The 15,855-nt window shown below is 39.8% G+C and overlaps 1 protein-coding gene across 1 annotated transcript in view; it reads left to right on the top strand.

Moving 5' to 3' along the window:
• The window catches only part of CSMD1 (CUB and Sushi multiple domains 1), a 1,401,348-nt gene that overhangs the window by 1,317,147 nt on the left and 68,346 nt on the right, over positions 1-15,855 (top strand). Inside the window, exons 58-59 of the mRNA XM_066607269.1 lie at positions 10,749-10,925; positions 13,864-14,043. Coding sequence (XP_066463366.1) covers positions 10,749-10,925; positions 13,864-14,043 — 357 coding nt within the window. The remainder of the gene's footprint in view (positions 1-10,748; positions 10,926-13,863; positions 14,044-15,855) is intronic.

Raw genomic sequence — 15,855 nt, 5'->3', positions numbered from 1 at the left:
AGAATTTTTTACTGGCATATATTTAAAGGAAAATGTATTTTAGGAGATCTGGATTAGAGATGAGCAAGCATACTCGATAAGGCAAACTAATAAGGTACTGCCTTATTCGAGTACCTGCCCGCTTGCCTCTAAAGATTCGGGTGTTGGCAGGGGGCGGGGAGTGGCGGGGGAGAGCGGGGAGGAACGGAGGTGAGATCACTCTCTCCCTCTCTCCACCCCCGCTCCCCCTTGCTCACCGCCGCAACTCACCTGTCACCCGCGCCGGCAGCCGAATCTTTAGAGACGAGCGGGCAGGTACTCGAATAAGGCACTACTTGCTCGAGTAGTTTGCCTTATCGAGTATGCTCGCTCATCTCTAATCTGGATACATAAATTCCAGTGATATTCTCTTTAATTTAAAAATTATTTTTATCGCCAATATCACAATCAACCATGTTGCTTGCAAATGTCGATTCATATAGTCAAAATATGACGATGTGTTCCTGATGTTGGTGATTTCATCTCATGATACAGATTCTTGTTCTTTGTCCATTATTATAGGACTTTAATACCAGTAGTATATTAGGAGTATGACGGCAAGATTACTTATCTCTTCTTACTAGTACATTCACAAGCAGCAGATTTAATACAAACATTTCAGAGACTTAAAAGTCCTGTGAATACATCTGGATGGGTGGTTTCTGCAGCAAGTGTATGTATTTAAAGCAAGCCCGATTCAAATTAAATCGGTTGCATGTGAATACACACTATTCCACTCTATTATCATTTAGAAACTTTTTGTCGCATTCACAACTAAAGACTCCTACATAAAAAAAGGTATAGGGCTAAAACAGACTGACGCATCCGCAAGTATGCTCGCTGCTGCAGAGCATTTTAGCGCAAAACCCGGTCAAATTCTTTTTTTTTACCATTCAAGTTTTGTGCTACTGTGCATGGGTAAAGATGAGAAATTAGGAAGATAGGTCTTACCCTTTCTTTTCTCGTGTGTAGTATTAACACATGAGAATCCCGCTAGTGAGAATGAAACCATTTGAAACAATGGTTCCAGAGGCAGCATCACCGACCCAATTGAAAGCAATGGGAGAACTCCACGTCTGCCGCTGTAGAGGATTACTTTTTCCTCAGGGCTCAGTCACACGGGCGCAGATAAGCCCATGTTTTTGGACGATAAGACAGCTGCACGGCAGGTGCAGACGACTCTTCGCACCGGCCAGAAAAAAGAACAAATGGCTGGCAATGGAGCCAGTCATGCGGAAAATTCGTCCGCACGCGGTGCTGCCGTCTTTATTGCCCAAAAAACATGGGCGGGTCAGTGCCCGTGTGACTGAGCCCTCAAAGGGATGCAAGGCTATTTTGACATGAAAACACATCGCATCCTTGGGAAATTCACATGGTGGGGTGCGCGATACGGGGGTGGGATTCATGGCCCTATATCGCTCTCACTCATGTGAAGTTAGCCTTAGTAATATATGGATAATCCAGCATGTGTGCAATCATACAAATGTGGGCATACCAGGATTTGTGATTGAAAAATATTTAAAAATCCCTAACATGCATCTTCAATCACCAATAATCCAACAATATTTTCTGACAGTTTTCTTCGAATTCTACCAATTCTGCATAAAGAGTGTATTTCAAAGATTCAGTGTAGGTAAAAAACGTGTTTGAATTGTATAATGCGAGTGCACATTATAAATTATTACTGTCATTTAGGCTCTTTCTAGTCCCCGAGTCTTCAGACTTCACTAAATTGGTATTTTACTTAATACCAGGAAATAAAACTAAAGTACGGTATGAGTCAACATCATTTCCCACTGTTAATTTTAATAGGACACAGAGAAGGTAATAAATACTAATTTGCTTTTTGTAAACTATTTTGAGTGATATCTGAAATAATGACCTCTAAATGTAACACAAATATTGTCATGTTAAGCAGATAGAAGTTTTACAATTTAATAGCATAGCATGCTTGCTGTACCTATGGCCTACTCCACCTATTAGTTTTATGCAAGAGCCATTTGACTGGCAGCTATAGTAACATTTGTGTAGTAAAATACTATGCAAGCACTTAAAAAAAAGATATTGACAATCTGGATTGTTGCAAGTACTAAACACTGCAGGGAAGATGATACTATAGTCTAGGGTAAAACAGATTTAACTACAGAATTTTTGTAGCTATGTTTTTTAAGGAATAGGGTGAAAATTGGTGTCTTTAAAAATCCTGGCTTTGGTGACCCTCAATTCCAGATTGTTTCCTTAATTATAATACCTGGTTTCCCCAAAAATAAGACCTACCCTGATAATAAGTCCTTATTTGGGGGGATTTTCAGGTAGGCTTGAAATATAAGCCTTTCCCCAAAAATAAGCCCTGCATTACATTAAAAAAAGGAATACATTACCTAGCAGGCTCGGTCCAGATCCCTCCGGCTGCTCTCCGTAGCTTTGAGGCGCTTCTTGCAGTCCTCGACCGCCCACAGAAGAACACTTCCTGGTTATGGGATTCATAAATCCCACCTCCAGGAAGTGATAGCTCTGATTGGTTCTCCAGCACTGCTCAGCCAATCAATGCAGCACTCGAGGAACCGATGATGGCTGTGATTGGTTCATTACTTTGACCTCTGTGTATTTACGGCACTTACAGCATGCGCCTGTGCATCTGATAGGTCAGTGTCCTGAGCAATGGATCCTCACCCATCCCGATGATAGATCGTCAATAGTATTTCCCTGGAAAACCCCTTTAAGTGCAAATTAATCACATACAGTGTTTTCATATGTATGTGAAAATGCATGTTTCTACAAATTTACTCCATAAGGCCTCTGTCACACATGCATTGTGGTAAGCACTGAGATTTAAATCGTGTCTTACTTTCATTTTCAGTCGCAGTATCACCAGCTTATAGCACTCCTCATCATTGATGAGGAGCGCTAAATGCTCAAAAATAGAACAGACTGCTCAAAAATTGCGGCACTCATAAGTGCTGCGATCGAGCAGCTGTCTGAGCCACTTCCATTGAAGCAATGGCAGCATTATACCGTGATTAGTGTGGTGCTGAAAGTGCTGCACTAATTGCGGTAAAAAGCACATGTGTGAGGGATGCCTAAGCCTGAGGAAGAACCCTTCCTAGGTTTGAAAGCTCTCTATAACATGATGTATTTTTGTTAGCCATTAGAAAGTATCATATCTACAAGATTACGTGGTTTCTCTTACTGAGAACAATCACATTTTGTGCTACAAACATAGCACAGAAACCTTGAAACTGAAAGCAGTTTGATACATATAGTAAAATATGAAAATCAATTTACCTTATGCCTAAAGGATCTATTAGGAAAGGAGAGGGGTTAAGGCATGGAGATATTTGGCAGGGAAGTATATGAAGGCATTTGTATGCTATTTAATGAGGGATGATTTGTCAGCCAAGTGTTCCATTTGAATGCAAAGGGATCGTGTGTTCAATTTTGGACTGCCAGCATTTTTTCATAGGTGCAGTTACATTGGAAAGATGAGCAGCAGTGTGATTTGTTAATACAGACAACTACTCTAGTCTCCCCTTGCAGTTGCTTTTATGCATTATCACAGTACATATAGGAGTAGGTGATATAGAAGACTACTAATATTAGGAAATCATAGCACCAGTGTTTCTGGTGGCACAATGCACCACACAGCTCTGCTACATGCACGTCACACACACAGCTCTGCTACATGCACATCACATAGCTCTGCCACATGCACATCACACACAGAGCTCTGCTATGTTGCTTTCGCATATGAGCTGCATGCGATTTACAAACTTCAGCAGCTAGCTGAGATGAATTGTCGCTAAATCATGGCTTGTTGCTGTGTCATGTAAGCTGCATTAAATTCACAGTGTCATTGAACCCTCTGTGGTGACATGTTTGCACATCAGTGACTGTTTGTTTCAACACTGGACAACGGTTGACGATTGGATGAAGGCTGGACTCAGGATATGGGAAGATAGTGGTGAAGGACTATGCTTTAATGTTGTTGGTCAATATGCGCTACCAGCTATGTAAGGGGCCTGTGATGTCACCATCATGTGATGAGGGGGCAGAGGTAAGAGTCGGTATGTGTAAATTTGTGAGGTGTCATTTACTGGAGGTGTGTAGCAGTCTGATAACCAGGTACAAACTGCCGACTGAATACTGCTGCATCCATTGTAACTGAGGCCACAGGTGTTTGTGGGGGATATAGTCTGCTGATAATTCTCCATAAAGGACCTGTGATGACATTACCGTCATGTGATCAGGTGGTAGAGCTAAAAGCCAGTATGTGTAAATTTGTGAAGTGTTATTTATTGGAGGTGTGCAGCAGTTTCACAAAATTGGCAGACTGAGTAGTGCTGTATCAATAGCAACTGAGGCCACAGGGGTTTTTAGGGGATGTAGTCTGCCCATAATTCTTCATTCACTGCAGAAGGAGGATAAAGTATCTGTGATGTCACCATCATGGGATCACGGGGTGGAGTTAAGAGCCAGTAATAACTGACATCATCACAGTTTCTGTCAGGCTCTGCATGTAACTCACACGTCACACACACACATACAAATTTGATGAATAAGTGCTTGTTAGTAGTTTGACTATGTAAAACAAAAATGAGCTAGAACTCTGCTCCTCACCTCACCTGGCTTCAGTAATGATTCCCAATACTCCACCATGACTCCAACCAATAATTGCATCAAAGTGCTACGCAGCAGCCTCTATATCATAATTTAGCCTCACTAAATCAAGCCACGTTGGTCTTTCTCTTTGTGGATGGTGGCAGCCAGTTACGAAAGCAACCAATATTCGAAGATGATGTCAAACCCGGCATCATATTTAAAGGGAACTCTGGCTTCTGTATCTTAAATGTGGATTAAGGTACTATCTTTTGCTTGGCTATTATTTTTATGAATTTTGACTCTTTTCTTGACTCCTGATCCTGACATTTTCATGAACTCTGCTTTCTTCATGTTTTTTGATCCGAGCAACTCTGCTAGTCCTTTCCTAGCTCTGCTATGTCACTCACCAGTGAACAAATGATTAATCTCCTGCTTTAGACTGTACCACTCCTTATCTGTTTGCTATTTTCAGTTAAGTTTCTGCTATATACCCTGTCTTTCCCATAGTCTGTGCTTGATGATCAAGGTAAAATATTCCTATGTCTATTCCTATATCCTGGTCTCTGCCTTTTTTTAAATTCCAGATCTAAGCTACCTTGCCTACTACAAGTTTTGTTCCTGTGTTATTCTTGTTTTGATTTGAAGCACAGTTGTCAATAATTCTCTTTGGTTTAAAGTTTTATTTTACCAAGTATTTTGCTGTGTCTGTCATGCCTGCAAGGCCTCACCCTCAAGAGGGCCACATCGTGCCTAGGGGATCCCCATTCCATGACCACTGTAACATTGACTTTGGTCTTATTCTTATATAACACTCTTACCTTGTTCTTGTTGCCTTGTTCTTACGGTTCTCCTCCTGCGCATTGCATCCTCCCTGCTATCTAATTGACAATCCTTGGTTACATTTCCGACTTTGCTTCAAGTTCTTCATCAGTATACTGTGTGACAATCGGTGACTATTCGAAAAACCATGATCTGGGAATCTTACAGGGAGAAATTGTATCCCTCACCAGGCAAAATGAGTAAAGGATAGTGAAGATTCCTTAGACTTCGTACCCTAGACTAGTCTGTGCCTAACTCATTGCAGCTTAGAGGATATACCTTTCTGGTGAGAAATGTTACAAATTCTTTTTCAATATTTTGTAGTTTTTCTGTATTAGATTAGTATTTTATTCAACTTTGACCATTTGAAACCAAAAGCTTAGTGTTTCGTGAATTACCTAAGTATTAAAACCTTTGTCTCAACGAAGCTGCAATGGACTAGCTGGTAAGTAGAGCAGGAAATCTCAACAGGTAACATCTAAGTATAGCGAAAAGCCCTTATACTGTAGTTAGATGCTCCCCGTGAAGTGCTCAATCTTAAAGAGAAGCAATTATTTTGTGCAGACTATCATTCAGAGTGGGTAGCAAGTACACATGACATGAGAACAATGATTCTCACTTATGAGCTGCTGCTTTGAAATCCACAAAGTTATTTTTAAAGAGATAAAATTCATTAAGGCTATATTAGAAGCCATATCACACTTGGTACTAATGAGATCCTTAGCTAGCCACTGCTGCATCTGAATTGCTGAGCAAGTATATCACAGATTAAATCACTGGTGAACTTTAAGAGAAAAGCACTGACATTTATTTCACATCTTCTAAGAAAAATAATAATGCATTCAAATCCTACAGAGCTAGTTCAGAGCTAAATTAATTGCTGTATACCCTAGTTACAGTATATTTTTTATTAGCATTGAAAGTAATTTTGTAGAAAGATCATAAATATTTAATTTATGGAAATATTAAGACAAAATTACACATTTTTATCATTATATTCATAATCTTTAGCAGATTTTTTTGCTCCTTTTCAAAATTACTTTTATATTTCATGTTTTATTTACCCTAAAATCCCTAATTTCCAGTATTACAAGTGAACCTTAAATACTAACTCCACTGAACTTAAAGATATACAATATTACTGCAGAATCCAACTACATCCATGTCAAACTCTTAGAGTTCTAGGAAGTTGCAGTCCTCAGTCTGGATATTCCCTTACCCTTTTGTAACAGACACACGTGCTCCAGCATTCATGTATTTTTAATATCTGAATAAAATTGCAAAACTGTTGTTTATTCTATTCGCATAAAAATGCAAGGTTCTTAGTGCACATTTTGATCAAAACATGTTGGGCCCATTCGCCATATCGAAGCGAACCTTATTGGATGGGTTCCCAACACCTGCAGTAAATAGGTAAATGGAGTACATGACAAAAGTGAAGGAAGCTACTCTTCAATCTGTCCCAAGTGCTACAGTAAGAATATATGGCTTGGTGTCCTTCTTTCCTATTCATTTGGCTTCTGGCCCACAGGCAGGTTTCTTTTAGAGTTATGCAAATTCGATGCCTTGTCACAGATGGACTGCCTTTCAGCTGTGGATAAGATAATGATGCCTTGTCACTCATCCCTGTCACCTGCAGAATAATCGTATGACAAGGGGGAACTCTGCTGTGGTATGTATTTGCTCTAGCAGCGGAGTCTCCACAGGTCTGTCGGCATATATCGGGGGTCACATTCACTATGTTGGCACAACCAATAGATGCCCTGTACAGGTTGTTTATGGTCAATTAAGCTTCTAGGTGTCCAGGGTAACCATCTTTCTATTGGGCCGTGTACAGAGAGGGCTGCGCTAGTGTCATATGGGATCCTCCCTCTGAGTTGGTAAAGTAGAGCTAGCCTATATAAGACTGGAATGACCACAGTTTTTTAATGTGGCCACCACTCCACCATCAGGGCTGGTGGTTTTGCTATCTCTCTGTTCTATCTTTTTTTTTTGGCTATCAGGGGATTGTTCTCTTAGCCAAGATTAGAATAGAGTCCGAGGGTGATTGTATCTTTGGAGATTCTAGGGAATATTGTTAGGGATCCACTGGTTGTCTTTGTGGGTGCGGATCACTTTTACACCTAGTGTATACTTTATTGAGACCTTTATGGCTCCTGAAGAGTTACATTTGATTCTTCTAGATTCTCACCTTTTTCAGAAAATCTACAGTATAGATTATTACTACTTAAACAGTTGGGGTATAGTGATCCGTGTACTCAAACTGGGTCAGTTTTTTAAATAGGCAGAAACAGCATTTAATTCTTCCCTGGATTACCGTTAGAGACACAAAGTATTCTCTTGAGTGTCAGGGGTTAGTATAGATATTATTTTTAACTCTGAACTACTTATGGAGACAGTATTGTCACTGAATATTTTTAATTTTTTGATCACGCTAAATTTTACTCCTTCTGGCTGTTAGTCACTGTCCTCTTATAACAGGGAGCATTAGATGGCTAATTCTAGCCCTGATCCCCCAGGCTTGAATCTAGGTTACCAGGAAGGATCCCATATTATTCTGGGAATATCCTGTCCTGGACATTGTGTGTTTTTTGTGTCTATAAGTCGTAAGCCCATAGCTTGTTGAGAACCAATCCAATTAAGTTCGCCTGGACGTGGTGGATGGGGCCACAGGTTTTGATCAAAATGTGCACTAAAAACCTTGCATTTTTTATATCGTTACTATAAACAACAGTTGTGCTATTTTATTCAGATTTTAAATGTAAGTACTGAAATGTGCTACGTACTTCTATTTTAAGCAGCCATGGCTTTTGTGCGCTTTCACATTAAATTTGTTGTAAGTCTAACTTTTTTGTTGCCTTCATGCGTAAAATTTCAAAAGCGAAGAATGGATACAGTCTCCAAGGAAACAAAGTTTTAGTTAAAATCAGAAAGCCAAAAATTGATGCAAATTCTGTGCTTGCTTATAACAGTCATAAATTTGACTTTCTGACTGCTAGGTAGTTTCAAATTCACCAAACATATTAAGAGAACTACAGCTTTTAGTAATTTTTGTGCAAATTACTATAAGTAGCTATTGGGGAATTAATACAAGGACCCTATAATACAGGAAGATGGGGGGCAAAGGCTGTTCAAATCTCTCTGCTACATATAGTTAGGGTATGGTAGTGTTAACCAATTTGAATCTCTTCTTTGTGATCCTCTATCCTATATGTCTGACCGGGACATTTGTCATCATCAATCTTGTCTGGCTACATGCTCCATAGCACTACTTAAAAGAATAAGTGAAGACGCAAGCCTTTCTACATTAATTGTGTAAATTATTATATTTTTAATACCATATATTGCATTAAAAAATCTTTGGTATAGATGACTGTAGATCTGTTTTAATAAAACATGAAGGATAGGATATTGGATAATTAGCCAAAGCTAAAATACCAAGCTCTGGGTACAGTTTTTTTGGTAACTGTATCAAAATGGAATACATTTTATACTGAAACTAGAGTTTAATTGACTTTCTTTTCTCTTTCTTTGAGTCCTTGATAGCAGTATGATTGAATATAGGAAATTATAATGTATGTCATATTCACAATATCAGCAAAAGGAAGTAAATGCAGGTAAAATAAATAGGAACAGTATGGAAGTAAGAAAGGCACCTACAGCATAAAGAGATGGGAACAAGCAGAACTTGAGGGCATTTGGTAGTGTATGATTGATTATATGCATGTAATTTATTATGGACAATAGTTATTTACTGTGAGCTGTAGATCTAGCAGTAGTGATCACTGAGTCTAAAGAATTTATGTGTGCATCTTCCTGCAAAATAGTCAAGGCTATGATGCTTGCATTATAGATGGCCTTTTACAGCTCTTTAGGGCTTCCCTGGAACCTGTAAAACAATTTTGCACATAAATGTTTTACATCTATTATTAAAAAAAAAATTAATGTAGTAATGCAAAATAAAATCCTCTAGTATAGTCTAAAACAGGATTTCTAAATCTGTTTTTGCTTATGCTACACCAGTCAGAACATGATAATGTCTGGACCTCACCACAAGGAATCGAAGTTTGCATCAAAATTAAAAATATATTTCTGGCTAAATTATCCTTTCATTTCTTTCTAGAACCTGGTTTAACCTTAAAATAAGTAAAAACATAGTCAATTATGTTGCTTAAAGGGGTTGTCTGGTTAACAGAGAATATCCCGTTGACTGTAGCAAAATAACAAACTGAGTTGTACTTACTGACAGTGAGGGTGATCAATGAGTGGAACAGGTTACCACGGGAGGTGGTGAGTTCTCCTTCAATGGAAGTGTCTAGATAAGTGTCTTCATAAAGTCCATCCTTTTTAGTTTTAAGCAAAGATTGCTTTAAAAATAGAAAGACCTGTCATAATTTCTGTAAAGGTTCCTCCCCATATGTGTCTCCCCAGCAACTGGGCAGCTCCATTGGTAAGGCCACTTCGCAGTTTGGGAAGCAATGGTCTAAAACATTCAATGCAAGACTCAAATATAGGGTAGCACCAAATAAATTAGTTGAGTCAAATCTTTATATTGTCAGATAGATAGATATGAGATAGATAGATATGAAATAGATATGAGATAGATAGATAGATATGAGATAGATATGAGATAGATGAATAGATATGAGATAGATAGATATTAGATAGACAGACATATAGATATGAGATAGATAGATAAATAGATATGAGATAGATAAATATGAAAGAGATAGATAGATAGATAGATATGAGATAGATAAATAGATATGAGATAGATAGATTTTAGATAGACAGACATATAGATATGAGATAGATAGATAAATAGATATGAGATAGATAAATATGAAAGAGATAGATAGATAGATAGATAGATAGATAGATATGAGATAGATAGATAGATAGATAGAAAGAAAGAACAAGCTAATGGATAATTCTTTGTGACAGCATTTTGTTGCCTTGCTACTTTGCTTTGGTAAGAAAGTGTTGGAATTATGTACATTTTTACTTTTTATATCATTGCATCATTATACTTATCTATCATTTAACAAATAATAGCAGATCATAATGAATATTTACATTAAGAAATTGAACTTTTGGTTAGCAATGACATCAGTAACACTACATATAATACTGTTTCTAGTTTGATCAATAAAATTTCCCAAATATACTATTCAAGGACACTATCACAGTGACTGTTATGATAAGCGTAAGCTTTTAAAGTTAGCTCGGCTATTTAAAATCAATGTTCATGCCTTAATCCCACTTGTCAGTTCTGTGCAGCTATGTTGATGTTTGCTCTATCTTTCTGGCAGCGGTATCCTGTGGAAATCCTGGAACTCCCACCAATGGCATGATCATTTTCAGCGATGGGATACTTTTCTCCAGTTCTGTCAACTATGCCTGCTGGGAAGGTTACAAAACATCAGGATTAACTACTCGACATTGTACTGCCAATGGAACCTGGACTGGAAGTGCTCCAGACTGCTCAGGTCAATAATTAAATGACTGTCCCAACACATCAGAAGAGTGCCAGATGTTTTGCTTTCCATTTTTGCATAAAATGACAATGCATTTTACATATTTTGCTTTTGTTCGATCAGCAATGTTTCTTAAGATCTAAGGTCTTAAGATTTTTTGAAAAAGGGATGGATAGGAGATAGATAAAATAGATAGATGGTATACAGATAAGTCTATATGAGAAATAAAGAAATATCAGAAGAGCGTCTAGTGAATGGGAATTAAACTACCAACTAAAATCTATTTAGCAGAAAAAATGAATGTACACTCACCTGGTGCACGCTGGGATAACCCTGGTAGGGCAAACACACCTGCACCTCTCGTCCTGGTCTGAGTGTCAGATAGTCATTGTCCACGATCCAGTTCTCTGGAGAGACGTCCGGAGTGAAGGTCAACCTGAGTAATCAGGTGCTCTAGTGTAGAAATCGCTGGGAAAGAGGAAACTGATAGCACCATCCACAAGGGCGCAAAGTTTTTTCCTCTTCCCCAGGGATAAGTCTATATAGTATACAATCTATCTATTTATTTTAATATTCATGTTAATAATAAGCAATCAGAAGATAACATTTATAGTGATGCTTGTCGTGATTGGCCGGCGATAAAATCAGATGTGCATGATTGCTATCACTCTTGTCTTTCACTGCTGAGGTCCTAGGCTCAAATCCCCTCAAGGATAACATCTACATGGCCTTGGAAAACTCCATGCACATGTTGAACCTACAACTCCACACAATAACTGAGCCACTACGCTTCTTTTATGTTCTCCAGGAGAAGATGGAGAAGAATAAGAATAATAAACACAAAAAACATACATCAATACAGATGTTGTCCATAATCAGCAGTAAACCTAGAACCGCTGCGCTTCAAGGCAATTTTGCTAGACACTAAACCACCAAGCTTTTTCCTCCTTCTGATTCTTCTTCTCTGGAGGAAGAGAAGGAGAAAAAAAGAAAAAGTAGATCTTCTTATTCTCCTTCCTCTCCTTCTATTTCCTTTTCATCCTTCTCATACTTCTGCTTCTCCTACTACTCCTCTTTATTCTTCTTATCCATCTATTTCTTCTTTTTCTCCTTCTCCACCAGAGGACGAGGAAGAAGGTGAAACAGCATGGTAGTTCAGTCATCTGCTTTGCTGGAATTTTAGGTTAAAATCTGTCGAATGTCAAAATTTGGAGGGTAATTAAGGTTCTCCCTGTGTTTATTCTTCCTGTTCTTCTCCTCTTCTGGAGCAAAAAGTGGATCAGTTTTTAGCACTGCTGCCTTGCATAGTTGGAGCTGTAGGTTCAAGTCCATGTTGTTCTCATGCAGGGCAAAATAGAAAAGTGTGGTGGCTCAGTTATTAGCGCTGCTTTGAAATACTGGAGTTGCAGGATCCAATATAACCAAGGGCAACATCTAGAGAGGAAGTTATGTTCTCTTTGTGTTTGTTCTTCTCAATTTCTAGAGTAAAAATTACAGATGTGGTGACTTATTTGTTTGCACTGCTGAAGCTGTAAGTCTGATCAAGGGCAACATTTGGATACGTTTTTCTATACTCTCTTTGTCTTCATTCTTGTTGTTGTTCCTCTTATCTGGAGCAGACTAGGCAAGTATGGTCGCTCAGTTCTGAGCACTTCTGCTTTACAGTGCTAGAGTTGTAGGTTCAAATATGACCAAGTGCAACATCAGGATAGAGTTTTTAAAAATCCATGCAGATGTTATCCTTAATGGGGTTTAAACCTAAGACCCTAGCAGTGAAAAGCAAGAGTGCGAGCAACTGAGACACATTCATAGCAAACAGAGGACACAGTCACTCACTCACTCTCTCTTTATTGTAGTCGATTTTTACTCCCATTAATTTTAATGGCAGTCAGACTCGGCTATCCTTGTTTACGATAACATTCAGAAACTCAGATTGGGTATTCCTGATCCAAAGATTTCGTTAATCAATCACTCAACATTATTAATTTGTCTGCAGTCATAACTGTAGGGTCAAAGAATTTATTTCGATGAGAAAGAGACATAATAACACAAAATGTGAGGCTAATTACACACATCAAGCTCATTCTCACAGTGTTCAGTGATGAGAGGACTGCAGCAGGGACGAAAGAATCCCCTGCCACAGCTGTGGCAGAGGACCACAATGCTATCCCATTGCTTTCAATGAGGCCGGCGCTGCTGCCGCCCTATTGAGAAAAATGGGACGAAGGCAACCCATGCAGGGATTTTTGGGGAAGGACTTGAAACATAAGGCCTTCCCTGAAGATAAGCCCTAGCTGCTGGGAAAAAAATTATACATCACCTAGCAGCGCTGTTGAGGCTCCCGTGTGTCTTCACCCCAGCTTCATGGCACTCTTCTGTATAATTTTTTCTGGCCAGGGATTTAAAAAACCCTGCCCCCTGGAAGCACTGCCTCTGATTGGCTGAGCGCAGGGACCAATCACAGCCACTCTTGTCTGACTGTGGCCGTAAAATAAAAAAGCAACACTTACTTTGACTGCTCTTCTACCACTGCTGTTTCACTTGCACCTGGTCCCCTTTTGCTTTCACTTCTGGATGCAGAGTGGTGACATCACTGACACCAGGTCATGTGGCCACCACAGCTAATCACCTACTGAAGTCACATGGCCTTGGTTTAGTGCTTTTGTGACATCATCACTGGTGCCCTGCACCTAGACGTGCAGACTGAGGTTTCCCAGGAGGTAGAGGTGCCAAACTGATTCTTTGTCTAGCATAACAGAAAGTCTAGCTACGTCTCTGATATCTGAACATGTCCTAATTATTCAAAATGCTTAATAGAATGTGTATTACACTCCTCAACTACAGTATACAACACACAGAAATAACAACCAACAGATCACTAATTTATACACACAATAAGAACAGTTGGTAAAACATGTAATAAAGCCAGCATATGTTGTTTTCATATTAGTGATCACATGTGAAGATCCAGGTCCCATTGCTAATGGCATCCAACTGGGAAAAGAATTTACATTTAATAAAACAGTCACCTATCACTGCAACCCAGGCTATTTAAAAGATCCGCCCTCTGCGGGGCCAATGAAGTGTGGAAAAGATGGCACCTGGAATCAAACAAAACCAACATGCAAAGGTCCGTAACTTATAATGTTGGCTCTTTTTCTAATATGTTCATATATTGTTTGCTATTACATTCTCATAGTATGGAGGCAGTTGCATACTGTAATAAAATAATGTCTTATTGTATTACCAACATATATTATTATATGCATTTTGCTATTGCTGATCATTTTCAGCTTCACATAGGAACTTTTTGACCAGTGCTTTGAAAATAACAGTAAGTGAATGTAAGCGTACCTGGGATAAATATACATAAATGGGATAAGAGAAAACAAAAAATTAAATAAAGTAGAGGAAGACTGGGTGGACCATGTGTTCTTTTTCTGTGTCAATTGTGAATGTCTATGTCTGTGACTACTCTTTGAATACTGTCTCTTAGCCAATTTCGTTTATAATTTCAAATTGTACTATCTAAACTAATGGATCTTAAGGCCTTTTTACATGCAAACATAATCTTCAAAAGGATGGAAAGACTGAAAGATTTAGCAATCTATTTGCATAAAGTGTTAATGGCCATTAGAGATGAGCGAGCACCAAAATGCTCGGGTGCTCGTTACTCGGGACGAAATTTTCGCAATGCTCGAGGGTTCGTTTCGAATAACGAACCTCATTGAAGTCAATGGGCGACCCGAGCATTTTTGTATTTCGCCGATGCTCGCTAAGGTTTCCATGTGTGAAAATCTGGGCAATTCAAGAAAGTGATGGGAACGACACAGCAACGGATAGGGCAGGCGAGGGGCTACATGTTGGGCTGCATCTCAAGTTCACAGGTCCCACTATTAAGCCACAATACCGGCAAGAGTGGGCCCCCCCCCTCCCAACAACTTTTACTTCTGAAAAGCCCTCATTAGCATGGCATACCTTAGCTAAGCACCACACTACCTACAACAAAGCACAATCACTGCCTGCATGACACTCTGCTGCCACTTCTCCTGGGTTACATGCTGCCCAACCCCCCTCCCCCCTGCACGACGCAGTGTCCACAGCGCACACCAAACTGTCCCTGCGCAGCCTTCAGCTGCCCTCATGCCACACCACCCTCATGTCTATTTATAAGTGCGTCTGCCATGAGGAGGAACTGCAGGCACACACTGCAGAGGGTTGGCACGGCTAGGCAGCGACCCTCTTTAAAAGGATAGCCCACAATGCTGTACAGAAGCAATGAGAAATATAATCCTGTGCCACCGCCATCAGGAGCTGCACACGTGGGCATAGCAATGGGGAACCTATGTGCCACACACTATTCATTCTGTCAAGGTGTCTGCATGCCCCAGTCAGACTGGTAATATGTACCTTAACAGTAACCGCGTTGGTGGTAATGTGGTGGTGACTGCGGACCTAGTAGTGCGGTTGTATTTTGTTGGTTTTCGGAATGTGGCCAGGATTAAGTGGGCCGTGGCGGGGGGATGGTGGGGGGGCTCTCTTGTTGTGTCGGTAAAGGTGAAATTTTTGGACTGCCACCAGACGAACCAATGCAAAGGCATTTGCCAAGAATGTTTTCATTGTTGGAGGAGGAGGGGGATGTTTTTGAGGCACTACGTGTCCTCTCCATGTGTCCGTGGTTATATGCACCTTAACAGTAACCGCGTTGGTGGGAAACGGCCTCGCCGCCATCATGTCTTTGGGAAGCCTCTGTTTCCACACCCCAGAGACATACCATTAGCAGCGGTATAGGCAGAGCCCATAATTCGTAACATTTCAGCCGTAGCATTAGGACAGGCCCCACTTAAATATCACTAGCAGCATTATAGGGGGAGCACAGTATTACTTCCATTTCAGTAATAGTAGCACTCAAAACAGGCCCCAGTAACAATTCCGAAGCAGC

Source organism: Eleutherodactylus coqui, chromosome 1, assembly GCF_035609145.1.
Source record: "Eleutherodactylus coqui strain aEleCoq1 chromosome 1, aEleCoq1.hap1, whole genome shotgun sequence".
Lineage (NCBI taxonomy): Eukaryota > Metazoa > Chordata > Amphibia > Anura > Eleutherodactylidae > Eleutherodactylus > Eleutherodactylus coqui.
The sequence above is the reverse complement of the archived record's forward strand: the minus strand, read 5'-3'. Positions and strand labels throughout refer to the sequence as shown.